General features: G+C 39.5%; 1 protein-coding gene across 2 annotated transcripts in view; it reads right to left on the minus strand.

Moving 5' to 3' along the window:
• Window positions 1-22: 22 nt before the first annotated feature.
• Window positions 23-14,096, minus strand: part of si:dkeyp-84f3.5 (uncharacterized protein LOC334144 homolog) — a 28,185-nt gene continuing 14,111 nt past the window's right edge. For both annotated transcript variants that reach the window (XM_053495059.1, XM_053495060.1), the window contains one exon: window positions 23-3,664. In XM_053495059.1, coding sequence (XP_053351034.1) covers window positions 1,475-3,292 — 1,818 coding nt within the window. In that variant the 5' untranslated portion in view covers window positions 3,293-3,664 and the 3' untranslated portion in view covers window positions 23-1,474. The remainder of the gene's footprint in view (window positions 3,665-14,096) is intronic.

A 14,096-nucleotide genomic window follows, 5' to 3' on the forward strand; every position in this document is an offset into this window, starting at 1 on the left:
TATGCACAAACAAACAAATACATTCTTCATGATGTCAGATCATTTTTATTAATACGAGTACACAAGAGATATGTAGTTGTGTTTCAGTCATTATTAAAAAAAGAAAGAAATTACTCAATTACCACAAACAAATAAGATGGCCATTTGGTAAGTTTCCTCAATCTGCCTGTGAAGGACATGTTCATAAAGTGAGACATTATACTGGAGTGTTGGACTAAAGAAAATCACATGTACTTCATTGTAGACCTTGGTATTCCCTGAATAACATAGTCTGTGCCTTTGGACCCACCAGCAATACATTTATTCTCAAACAATGGTTATATGTTTACTACTCCCAGGGAATTTTCAGATAAAGTTGTTCACATCGAGGCACAAAGGTTTCTCATTGACCAAAAGACAATGTCCCAAAATGAGCTGGTTGAATTGCAACCAGCCAGTCCAAATCTTTAGGCCCTGCTTTGCATATACAGCCCAAAAAGGATAAGGTTAAAGGAAATGTCATGACCGAGTTGTCCTCAAATGTGTATCTGTGTCCTAACTGCAATTACAGTGATTATATTAAAGGTACTTTTTTAAAATTAAATACACTACCTTTGGGACTGTAGTCACATTTTGCAGACAAGCATGCTTTTTTTTCGCCTGTCTAGTTGCCCAATAATTCCCAAGGAAGCCCTTAAAATCTGCAGTACGCACTGCATGAGTAAATTTAATTACCACCATACCCTGGGTTTGGACAAATATTGTTGCAAGCAACCAAATCCAGCCTAGACTTCTGACAATAATGTCAGTCAGAACCAAAACACATGACTAGGCTGTTTGTAATGGTACATATTGGGTGTCAGCAAAACATTTAGCAGTACTTTTTTTTAGTGTCATCTCTGTATTTAAAGAAGGGTATGTAAACAGAATACTGTTTAGACAAATATTGGTGGCACACTTGATTTATAAATTGTTGAAATAATGCAAACATTTAAATTTCCATCCAATAGCTTAATCATGGCTTTCTATAGGAAAACAGAGAAGGGGAAAAACTATACAGACTAAGGTGCGTCTATATTTAGTATATTGTTTTACAGTAATTATCATCAAAATAAAAAATAAAAATAAATAAAATCAGTGAGATTGTCTTGGATTTGGACCCCAATACCTGGCAGCTCTGAAGACATTCAATATCAAATAAGTATGCACTGCAAAGGTGATATAAGCTGTTCTGAGTTTTCATAAAGAACCAATTGAAGGTTAGCAGTAACAGAGGAAAAATTATGGAGTTTGAATTTGCACTGTAGGAAACAAATGTGTCCAAGTACCAATTTTCAAGTATCAAATTAGCATTGTCTTTGATCTGACCCAAGATCTGACCATACTCTCTCAAAAAAGCATGATTTTAAAATCAGTATATCAAGCAGATGTGGCATTGTATCAAACAGGTAAATCAACTGTTTAAGGTATATATTATCGTCTCTACAAATATCTTTCAACTATGAGTACTTTGATGTTTGAGGAATAGCTGTAGCTCTGTGAAGGTCTCAGTACATTCAGTGCATTCATACAATACATCTGTTGATGGACTCTCTTTTGAATCAGGTTCTGACTCACTCCTTTCAACACTCAAATCGTCTTCATTTTCTACATACTCCATATTGGCCTCTGCAGGTGAAGATGGTTCCTGACCATGCTTCTCTGACCCTTCTTTATCATGATTCTCTAGATGGCGCTCTAGAGCAGAGCGGAAGGTGAAGCGACATGGACAACGAGGACAGAATAGCAGCACCCGAGGAGGGTGTATTCTATGGTTGCGCACATGTCGCTGAAATACGCTAAGTAGCCTAAAGACTCGACAACAGTCTTTGCATTTGTACATCATGCGTGGCTTGATTTGAGAGGGCTCTTGTGTATCTTGCAACTCTTCTTTGTCTTGTGGTTTTGGTGACTGCTGGTCTTCACTGTTTTCACCTTCATGATCACTTTCATTACTTGTCTGAGTTTTTGGTGATTCATGCGTAACACTTTCATCTTCCTGGTCTACTTTTTCAACATCGGCCTTAAGCTTTATGTCTGAACTATGGTACATAGCAACATGCCTTGTAACATCACATCTTTGTGGAAAGTGTCTACCACAATAAAGGCATGTATGAAGGGTGCCCTTGTGGTATCGCATATGACGGGAAAGGCTACTGGAGTGCACAAAAACACGATGGCATTGTTTGCAAGGGAATACCTTAGAATGTGGATTACCTCTAGAAGCACCTCCTCTTGGTCTACCTCTCATCCGTGGCCTCAATAAATCCATTCTTTGTGTTTGGTGTTTTGAAACCATTTGACGCATTATACCATAATAATTAACAGACTGTCGTTTAATCTCAGGTGCTGGTTCAGAAGAATCCTCCTCTGGATGTTCTGAAAGGTGATGCTCTTTCAAATCTGACAAGCAATTAAAGTGTCCTCCACACAAGCCACAACGATATGAACGGTCATTTGAATCATCAGGAGTATGGGAGGCATTTTTCTTAGGGCTAACATCATCCTGTCCCTGCATATTTTCTTTTTGTGTAAGATCATCATTTGCTTTGCTGACATGAGAATGATTAATCAAATGGCTCTGCAAGTCTGACAGCCAAAAAAAACGCAAGCCACAAATCTTGCAAGGATATGATTTATCTATACCATTTTCACGGTCCTCATCGAATTTACTTAAACTCTTAGATCCAAGTGATGCATGCCATTCTTTCTGATGTAAAAAAAGGGTCTCTTGTCTCAAGAATCGTTTCCCACAATGTCCACAACTGTAAAAACGTTCATGAGCATGTTTCTGGAGGTGCCCACGAAGGCTCTCTCGATCATAAAAAACTTTGCAACATAGGGTACATTTAAACCCTTGCTCAAGGGGACGATATCGCTGATGTTGTTGCAAACTTTTCTGGCTCCTAAACACTTGACCACATCTCTCACATCTACACTGGGTATGGTCTTTTTCTGCCATTTTGCTTGAAGGCAAGGGATCCTGACAATGTGCTTGGTTCGATAACAGCTTTGACATGGGTTTTCCAAATAGAAATGAGAAGTTTGACAAAGCAGCTCTATCAACCACTGTGAGTGTTCCATTTTCATGAAGTGCAAATTCAATAAGTTTATCACAACCATTAGTTGAAGTTTCAGAAGTGGAAGAAAATGGTCCAATGGGTCCATGATTAGCCATGTGATTGATTAGTTTTGGGTACTGGCCAAACCCTTCACCACACTCTGTGCAGATGAAATCATTTCCAGTTAAAACTTCAAGTGACTGGTACGCCATTTCTGTTTAACCAAAACTTGCTTAAAATCTGATAAAGGTCATTTAACAAAAGAGAGATAACTTGTATGGGATAAATATGACATTCAATTGTTCCTGAAGAAAAAATGGGAAACTGTAGATATGCAAATCCAATTAACTTTCCATTTGAAATTAACTACATGGTTTAAGAGATCTCCTTTATGCTCACATGTTACAAAGTTCCAGTAATTCTTTCCAGTCACTTCTATCAAGGAAGGTATCTATTCATTAAGTCCATGATCCCTGAAGCACAGATGAAAACCAAGACTGAAATCTGGGATTCAGAAAAATTAGATGTCAAGCACTAAGGTATTCCTTTCTTTCTCTGGCTCATGGTCTTGGTCAGGATCTCATCTAAAAAGAGAACGGGAGAACATAAGTTAGCTATGCAAAATATTAATTCATTGGACAAAGTTGAAAATGTCTTTAAAGCTAAGTCTATGTCAGGCATATACACATAAAATGATCATGACCTCTATATTCTAATTTAAAATACAGGAAGATTGTTTATAGCAGTTAAAAAAATAACTTGCATTTTATTGTAAAGGAATTGAGGAAACAATATATATAATAATGTACGTGCATTCGGAAATTATTCACAGCGCATTACTTTTTCCACATTTTGTTATGTCACAGACAACATGAAAAGTTTACTTGAGATTTTTGCAAATTTATTAAAAAAAAATAATTGAGAAAGCACATGTACATAAGTATTCACAGGTTCGCAAAATTGAGCTCAGGCACATCCTGTTTCCCCTTATCATCCTTGAGATAATTCTACAGTTTAATTGGAGTCCACTTGTGGTAAATTCAGTTGATTGAACATGATTTGGAAAGGCACACACCTGTCTATATAAGGTCCCACAGTTGACAGTTTATGTCAGAGCACAAACCAAGCATGAAGTCAAAGGAATTGTCTGTAGACCTCCGAGACAGGATTGTCTCGAGGCACAAATCTGGGAAAGGTTACAAAAAAATTTCTGCTGCTTTGAAGGTCCCAATGTGCATAGTGGCCCCCACATCCTCAAGTGGAAGAAGTTCGAAACCACCAGGACTCTTCCTAGAGCTAGCCAGACATCTAAATTGAGCGATCAGGGAAAGAAGGACCTTAGTCAGGAGGGTGACCAAGAACCCAATGGTCATGCTGTCAGAGGTTCAGAGGTCTGACAAAAAGAAGAGAACCTTCTAGAAGGACAACCATCTCTGCAGCAATCCACCAATCAGGCCTATATGGTAGTGGCCAAAGAGCCTCATCAGACTCATTTTACTAAGGAGTGGCTTCCGTCTGGCCACTCTACCATATAGGCCTCATTCGTGGATTGCTGCAAAGATGGTTGTCCTTCCGGAGGGTTCTTCTCTCTCCACAGGGGACCTCTCTCTTTGACCATCGAGTTCTTGGTCACCCCCCTGAGTAAGGCCCTTCTCTCCCAATCCGACAGTTTAGATGGCCGGTTTTGCTTTTATAGGTCTGTAGGTTTTGCCCAAATTATTTGTTTTATTTCATAAAATCCTGACAAAATATGTTTTAAATTCCAAATACAAGCACATTAAATAACAATGTTTACTGATCTTGAATAATGCAAAGAAAACAGGTTCATATTAATTATTAAACAATATGGTGCTAATGTTTTAACTAGGAAACATTTGGAAATTAGTATTTGGAGGCTCTGATTTGACATCAGAGCACGCATGCTCTCCAACATTTACATTTAGGCATTTGGCAGACGCTCTTATCCAGAGCGACTTACATTTTTATCTCATTACACATTTGAGCAGTTGAGGGTTAAGGGCCTTGCTCAAGGGCCCAAAAGTGGCAACTTGGTGGTTGTGGGGTTTGAACCTGGGATCTTCCAAATCGTAGTCCAATGCCTTAACCACTGAGCTACCCCTGACACAGCTACTCCTACTCCAACAGTTTTTCTCATTGCTATTGGGTATATTTATGCCACTATTGATGCAGAAAATTCAAGCAGCTCAGCTTTGTTGCTCATCTTCCTCCTGATTACATTCTAGAGGTTTCTGTGGGATTCTAATCTAGAGGTTCGGCTGTCCTTGAGAGGGTCTTGATCTGGTGGTCCTCCATCCACACCTTGATCGACCTGGCTGTGTGCCATGGAAAATTGCCATTGTCTTTAAAAATGCGGAACGCTGTCAAAGCAGAAGGCGGCACATTTTCTTTCAGCATAACTTTGTATGGGACTTGATTCACACATCCTTATAAAGAGAAATTTACCAATTTTAGCCTTGCTGAAGCACACCCAGATAATCACAGATCCTCCTCCACATTTCACAGCTGGTGAAGCTGGACAATGTGATTTAGTCTCCATCTAACCATAAGACTTGTTAGTCAAAGCTGAACATTAAACCTATTAGGAAAGATAACCTTAGTCCAGTTCTCCCCGGTCCAGTTCCTGTGGTCTTTTGCAAACTTCAGCCTCAGGGTTTGACATTAATGGTTGTCCGATATCAAAATGTTGTCCGATTGGGCAAGTGCAAACATAGCCACGTGATACGCTCACTACCATTTAGAAGCAAATTCTGGCAAAACTCACTCAACATACATTTTAAATAACATGCATATTTTGCACAAAATCTAGTCCAGTATTATTAAAGAAGCGTTATTTTATAAGCATAGCAATACGCATGCACATTTCAAGATTCTTAGCATTATCGTTATAAGACTGGGATCCCACTTAATATAATATGGTAAAATATTTTATTTGCTGAAAATCTTATGATCAATCTATTTATCAGGTCTATCAACCTACTACACACTTGTTTGACTTTTTTTAGGAAGAACAATAAACAGTGTTCAACAGGGGTTAATTTGTTTTTTTTTTGAGCAAGGACCTTTTGACATTAAATTTTGTCCTTGATTATTTGTACTTGTTCACTGTTCAATGCATTCTTAAACTTTAAGTCAACAATATGACTGCTTGACATGTTGTATCTAAGAAAAACAATAGTTTGTGTATGAGCAAAATCATGCTATTATAATGTTTTGTTTTCAAATATATAATAAAAATATATTGTTATTGTTATGTTTATATAAAAAGATTGTTCGTCAAGGTAAGTAAAAATCCTAAGTACCTGTCTAAATCCACAAGTGAATTCAAAAGTGCAGCCTGGCTATTCTTTACCTCTCATTGCTGAAGGGCAATTCTGCCGTTGCCTAAATCCAGTCCCACCTCTAAGAGCCTGTTTTGAACTATTCTTAACATGAACTTTACCCCAGCTTCAGTGCCATAGTGTGAAGGTCACTTGATGTCATCATATGATTGTTCAGTGACATTCACTGCATCCCTATGGCAACAAAGCGAGAAGCGACCACTTCATTTCCTCATTTTCCTTTTTTCTTTTCAACTTTTTTGGGATGGTCAATGGTTATTTTTACATTCTTAATTACCTTTGTACCTACATATGACACAAGCAGCACACTGTGGCAGGTTGAGCACACCATTCAGGAAGCATGAGTAATGGTTGGTGATTTTACTTGCCAATATCTGAATAGATTTAGATTATTTTAAAGTACCAAAGGCACCACAAAAAAAGGGAATGGGAAATTCTTGGCTCAGGGGGTACAGAAATTAATATGGCATAGCTGTAACTGGTCAAAGACATGATGGCAAAATACAGTCACTGTCGCAGTGACGTTTGCACCCTGGGAATGGCAACCTTGGTACCCAGGGCTCACTGGTGCATGTGAGAAGGAAAGGCTAGCCTGTCTGATTAGATCCCAAAAAAGTACTGTAGCACAAGTTGCCGGAAAAAAAAGTGTGATTGCTATGATATGCGGGCCACACTGCACAGCTGCAGACACATCATCCTGAGTCCTGTCCACCGCTGAATGCATCAAAAGTAGCAGTATGTGAGCATCAGAATCGAGCCATAGAGCAGGGGAAAATGGTGGCCCGGTCCGAAAAATTAGATTTTTTTTTTTACATCATGTGGATAACAAGGTGTGTTTCTTACCTGTGGAAAAGATGGCACTATTGGGAAAAACACAAACTGCCAGAACAAGTATGAGCTAATTTGGTCCTAGAGCTCGTTTGAATGCTACTTTCACATGTACCACCTACCTCGACATTGTTGCAGACCAAGTGAATTGAGGTTACTGTACTCAAATGGCACTAACAGTCACAGATCACAATCCAATAGAGTACACCTTTGGGATGTAGGAACTGGAAATTTGCATTATGGATGTGCACCCAACAAATCTGCAGCAACTGCATGATGCCATCACATCAATATGAACCAAAATCTCTAAGAAATGTTTTTAGCACCTTTGTTGAATTACCAACACGAAGAATTAAAGCGGTTTTGAAGGTAAATGGGGTCTATAATCCAGAAGTTAAACAAAATCCAAACATAAGAATACGAGAGACCCTGACAAGGGCCCCATTGTGATGGCTAAAAAGCTAAGTTAAAGCATCTTGAAAACAGTAGGTCTTCTGGGGTGTTTCCAGTATGCAGTGATTAGTACCTACCTACCAAAGAAGTCCAAGAAAAGACAAAAGATGGCTTTCCTTGCACCCAAGGCTCATTAATCCACATGGGGAGGAAACAAAAACTACCCTGTTTAAGCCAATTAGGATAACTACTGTAGCACAATTTGCTGAATTTTTTCTGGATTTTTGCAGATTTATTTATGGCTATGATAAGAACACAAGCTAAGTACAGTATCCGCTGGTCAGAGCACCATGTGAATATCATGGAGCAATGGAAGAAGGTGTCCTCATTTGACGGATCACATTTTCTTTTACATAAGTGGATGGCTGTGCATATGTGTGCGCCTCACTTACCTGGACAATAGATCGCTCCAGGATGCACTATAGAATGAAGGAATGCCTTAAATTTTTAGTTCTACTAAAAGACTTGAACTGACAGTTGCCCAAAACACAATCAACAACAACCTCCATGAGAAGTAGTAAGGTAATTGCTGAAAGGGCTGTTTGCATAGTGCTGTATCGAGGCATATTGATGGAAAGTTGATTAGTAGGGAAAAGTCTGGTAGGAAGCCATAGTCTTAAAAACTGTCAAGCAAAGCTGACTCAAGAACTTTGTAGAGCTTCACAAGGAGTGGAGGTGAGACTAGGGTCATGGAGGTGAGACCTAGGGTCAGTGTCTCAAGAGCCACCTTGCACAGGCTTACTTATAAGACAAGCAATTAATTGTGGCCCAGAGTTTTGGGACACACCCCAAAGGTCTGACAGGCTTATGTCAACCATCCAACTGAAAAACCTTCCCAAAACTTCAAAAGGAAACGTACAATGTTGTACCAGGACCCCTCTAAAGAAAGCTCCATTTTGCTTACATGCATGTCTATTTTGAATGTTCACACTTTTTAAAATAAATAGACCTTACTTGTCTGGAAGCCAGAAACTGAATGTGGTTTCCACTATACAATACCTTATACACATCATGCATAAACTGTCATGTCACTGTTTTTTAACAAATCAACAAGGAGGCCATTTAGGATCTTTACCAAAATAGACATTTGAAAGACTTTAAACTGCTCCCCAGGGTGTGAATTTCCTCATATCTCACCTTCCTCATATAAGGTTAGTTTAAACCAGAAAGCAATACAGCCTTGTGTGGGAACAGCAGGACCAAAAGCCTCTCTAGAGGACAGCAAGCAATGGTAGACCAAGGCTAGTAAGACAATGACGGACCTCAGCCATCCAAACAATTGACTCTTCTCTCTGTTGCGGTTAGGAAAACACTTCCGCTTAATGTAATTTTATCTTGTGTGGGGTCAGGGGAGGCCTGAGAATTTAGGACACCTAGGAAAGGTACCATAGCATTACAAGATCCAGCACATACACACAACCCCACACAATAACAATTGTATAACAGCAAGCAATGTATATTAATCTAAATCTTATTTCTTCTGGCTGTAGAAGGAAACCGTGAACCTGAAGAAAACCAAGAGGAGCAGAGCCGGTATTTGAACCCCTTAACCGTGGAGGTGCAAGATGACAGTGCTAACCACAAAGCCACCATACCACCTTAGTGGGGATATTATTTAAGTTAATTTTTTGTTGGCCACAGTTGTGACTGTCATTTCACTGCAAGTTGTACTGTGTATGGTTATGTGTGAGATGAATAAAATTTGAATTTGAACCTCCAGTCGTTTGTGGTCAAAACACTTGTCTATTATGCTTATTTTGGTTGGGTGGCTAGCTCTAAAATGAGTCATGGTGGTTAATTCTTGGGCATAAATGCATAAAACACTAAGGCTTTCCATATCAACTGATATTACCACAGAAATCATTAGTTTTAATATATTTTTTTTACATAATATTTAAACTTGAAATATCTTTGATCATCCGAGAGTATGCTGGAGAGTTTATAGGCATTGCAGAACCTTGGCAGCTACTAAATCCAAGCAATGTGACACTTTTCCAGGCACTGATGCCTCTGAACTAACTCTGTAACAATATTTAGACAAATCACCTTGTTTTTTGTTTTATGATTTATTTTCAGAAATAACATATGGAATTAGGTAATCAAGTAACAACATAACAGTCAGTTATTGTGTTAAGACATGAAGATCAGTCGTTATAGTATAGGCAAATGCATTTGCAAAACACATCAAGCAAGGTGAAACTGGCTCTCATGAAGACCATCAAAGGAAACCAACACCATGCCCGGGATCGTTTCTAAAAACACTTGACCCCAAAGTCTGGGTTATTTTCATCAGTGAGAACACAATTATTTTGAGCTCAGGAACTGTGCCCGAGGCCGTTGCAAAATCTTGTCTCGAGAATGATACAGAATACTCGTGCATCTATCAAATCAGATACTGTATGGAACCAATTGTACCTGAGAACAAAAGCAGATTGCTGTTTAGACGCAATGTCAAGAGTGCCATCAGTAGGAAGGTATCAGAGAGCGATAATCAACATATGCCTTTCAAAAGTATAAGGCATATGTCGAGTATCGCTTTCGAATACCTTTCTACTTTATCAGCTACGGATGGTTAGGTCAAAGGATACTTTTGGCTCGTGCTACCCGCACTCAAAGATTTTGGAGAAGTCTGATGGCACTCATGACATTGCGTCTAAACAATTTACTTCCGTTCTCAGGTACAATTGGTTCCTTGATGCATGCCCGAGTATTCTGTATCAGACCAGCTTTCGCAGCAGACTCGAGCACTGTTCCTGAGCACAGAACAATTGTGTTCTTACTGATCAAAATGAACCAGACTCTGGGGTCAAGTGTTCTCGGAAACACCCTTAATTCGTACTGTTAACAGGTATGACTGACAAAGAGAGAGTACAAATAGTAAACTTTCACAGTATGCCCAATATTATTAATATTTCAGGAAGAGAAAATGTGTAATACATTTTGTTAAGGTAAGGTTGGCTTTCATTTGATTCAAGCCATGCCAGAGTACACTGCACTGTGGTCAAGATGAAGTTTTCAAGTGGACGCGAGTGTGGTATGCTGATCCATAACTGGGCACATGATGGAGTGTCACTTTCGCATTCAAAAAGTGAGTGGCCAGAGGTGCCATGCTAAGTTTATTAACATACCCAGATTTAAATATAAGGAAGTTGAAAACTGCTAGACTTATAATCCCTGATATAGCTATAAAACTTGCAGGCCATCAAATTCATATTGCAGACCACATAAAGGTTTCCCACAAGAGTAGAATCAGTAGTCTCTGTCCATTATTTAAACCTCAGAACTCAAGTGGGATGGATCCGTGCCGGAAACACAACTATGGATAATAGATTTTACTAATAGATATGACTGCATATTCCTTGTATTCATGTGAATATAGTGCTAAGCAGGCAAACACATTGTTCAGCAAGGTGCAGAGCTGAAAAAAAAAGAGATCACTTCATAGAGAGGAAGATTTTTTGACTCAAGGTTATTGCCTTTTTTTGCTTTACACTTATTAATGATGTTGACTTGGTGAGGGGGAGTGTAAACTGTAGCTCTGGCAAATGACTAAACATAAACAATTATTTTGTCTTATAGTGATGCGCGGTCAAAAGTCTAGGGTCCACTGACGGCACCAAAGCTAAAGTAAGGAACAAGAAGGGTCACCCAGCTCATTCCAGCTCCCACCTGCCAAAAATGGGAAACTAGAAAACTGAGGAAGACCCGGACTCCGCACTGCCATTTTTGAGATTTAGGCCACTGAGAGCCCCTGGTTTATAAGTCCATACCACACTAAAGCACTTCCTTCTCAAACTGTTCTTTCTGTTTTTTTTTCTCTGGCAGTGGTCAACAACTGTGCAGCAACAACAGCAAGTATGGTACACAAAATACAGACAGCAAAACCTATCTATGGGAAGAAGCAAATGAAGAAGAGGTCTATAAGTTTTTGGGGCTGGTGCTCCATAGTTTACTGGTGGAGCTGCCAAACATGAAGGACTATTGAAGGCAGAACTCTATTATAAGTATGCCTTTTTTTGAGTCCTTCATGAATCTGACTTGTTTCCAGTCATTGATATGGAACCTCCTTGTAAGTGATCCAAAATGGGACCTGTACAATGATGGGAAGAAAGGCATACCCGAATGACTGTTTCACATCCAGCCACGCGTAGATGAGATGCGTATGGCCTGCAAATCATCAAACCACCCAAGGAGGGAACTAGGTTCAACCAGTATTTAAAGAACAAATCCACAAAATGAGAAATAAAGCTGTTTGTGCAGACAGACTCATGCAGTGGTTACACTGTTGACAGGTGTTGTCTGGGATCGTTTCTAAAAACACTTGACCCCAAAGTCTGGGTTATTTTCATCAGTGAGAACACAATTGTTCTGAGCTCAGGAACTGTGCCCGAGTCCGTTGCAAAATCTTGTCTCGAGAATGATACAGAATACTCGTGCATCTATCAAATCAGATACTGTATGGAACCAATTGTACCTGAGAACAAAAGCAGATTGCTGTTTAGACGCAATGTCATGAGTGCCATCAGTAGGAAGGTATCAGAGAGCGATAATCAACATATGCCTTTCAAAAGTATAGGGCATATGTCGAGTATCGCTTTCGAATACCTTTCTACTTTATCAGCTACAAATGGTTAGGTCAAAGGATACTTTTGGCTCGTGCTACCCGCACTCAAAGATTTTGGAGAAGTCTGATGGCACTCATGACATTGCGTCTAAACGATTTACTTCCGTTCTCAGGTACAATTGGTTCCTTGATGCATGCCCGAGTATTCTGTATCAGACCAGCTTTCGCAGCAGACTCGAGCACTGTTCCTGAGCACAAAACAATTGTGTTCTTACTGATCAAAATGAACCAGACTCTGGGGTCAAGGGTTCTCGGAAACACCCTTAATTCTCACTGTTAACAGGTATGACTGACAAAGAGAGAGTACAAATAGTAAACTTTCACAGTATGCCCAATATTATTAATATATCAGGAAGAGAAAATGTGTAATACATTTTGTTAAAGTAAGGTTGGCTTTCATTTGATTCAAGCCATGCCAGAGTACACTGCACTGTGGTCAAGATGAAGTTTTCAAGTGGACGCGAGTGTGGTATGCTGATCCATAACTGGGCACATGATGGAGTGTCACTTTCGCATTCAAAAAGTGAGTGGCCAGAGGTGCCATGCTAAGTTTATTAACATACCCAGATTTAAATATAAGGAAGTTGAAAACTGCTAGACTTATAATCCCTGATATAGCTATAAAACTTGCAGGCCATCAAATTCATATTGCAGACCACATAAAGGTTTCCCACAAGAGTAGAATCAGTAGTCTCTGTCCATTATTTAAACCTCAGAACTCAAGTGGGATGGATCCGTGCCGGAAACACAACTATGGATAATAGATTTTACTAATAGATATGACTGCATATTCCTTGTATTCATGTGAATATAGTGCTAAGCAGGCAAACACATTGTTCAGCAAGGTGCAGAGCTGAAAAAAAAAGAGATCACTTCATGGAGAGGAAGATTTTTTGACTCAAGGTTATTGGCTTTTTTTGCTTTACACTTATTAATGATGTTGACTTGGTGAGGGGGAGTGTAAACTGTAGCTCTGGCAAATAACTAAACATAAACAATTATTTTGTCTTATAGTGATGAGCGGTCAAAAGTCTAGGGTCCACTGACGGCACCAAAGCTAAAGTAAGGAACAAGAAGGGTCACCCAGCTCATTTCAGCTCCCACCTGCCAAAAATGGGAAACTAGAAAACTGAGGAAGACCCGGACTCCGCACTGCCATTTTTGAGATTTAGGCCACTGAGAGCCCCTGGTTTATAAGTCCATACCACACTGAAGCACTTCCTTCTCAAACTGTTCTTTCTGTTTTTTTTTTTTCTCTGGCAGTGGTCAATAACTGTGCAGCAACAACAGCAAGTATGGTACACAAAATACAGACAGCAAAACCTATCTACGGGAAGAAGCAAATGAAGAAGAGGTCTAAAAGTTTTTGGGGCTGGTGCTCCATAGTTTACTGGTGAAGCTGCCAAACATGAAAGACTATTGAAGGCAGAACTCCATTATGAGTGTGCCTTTTCCTGAGTCCTTCATGAATCTGACTCGTTTCCAGTCATTGATATGGAACCTCCTTGTAAGTGATCCAAAATGGGACCTGTACAATGATGGGAAGAAAGGCATACCCGAATGACTGTTTCACATCCAGCCACGCGTAGATGAGATGCGTATGGCCTGCAAATCATCAAACCACCCAAGGAGGGAACTAGGTTCAACCAGTATTTAAAGAACAAATCCACAAAATGAGGAATAAAGCTGTTTGTGCAGACAGACTCATGCAGTGGTTACACTGTTGACTTCAGTGTGTACAGTACAGTCTCC

The sequence above is a fragment of the Clarias gariepinus genome, chromosome 4, assembly GCF_024256425.1.
Source record: "Clarias gariepinus isolate MV-2021 ecotype Netherlands chromosome 4, CGAR_prim_01v2, whole genome shotgun sequence".
Lineage (NCBI taxonomy): Eukaryota > Metazoa > Chordata > Actinopteri > Siluriformes > Clariidae > Clarias > Clarias gariepinus.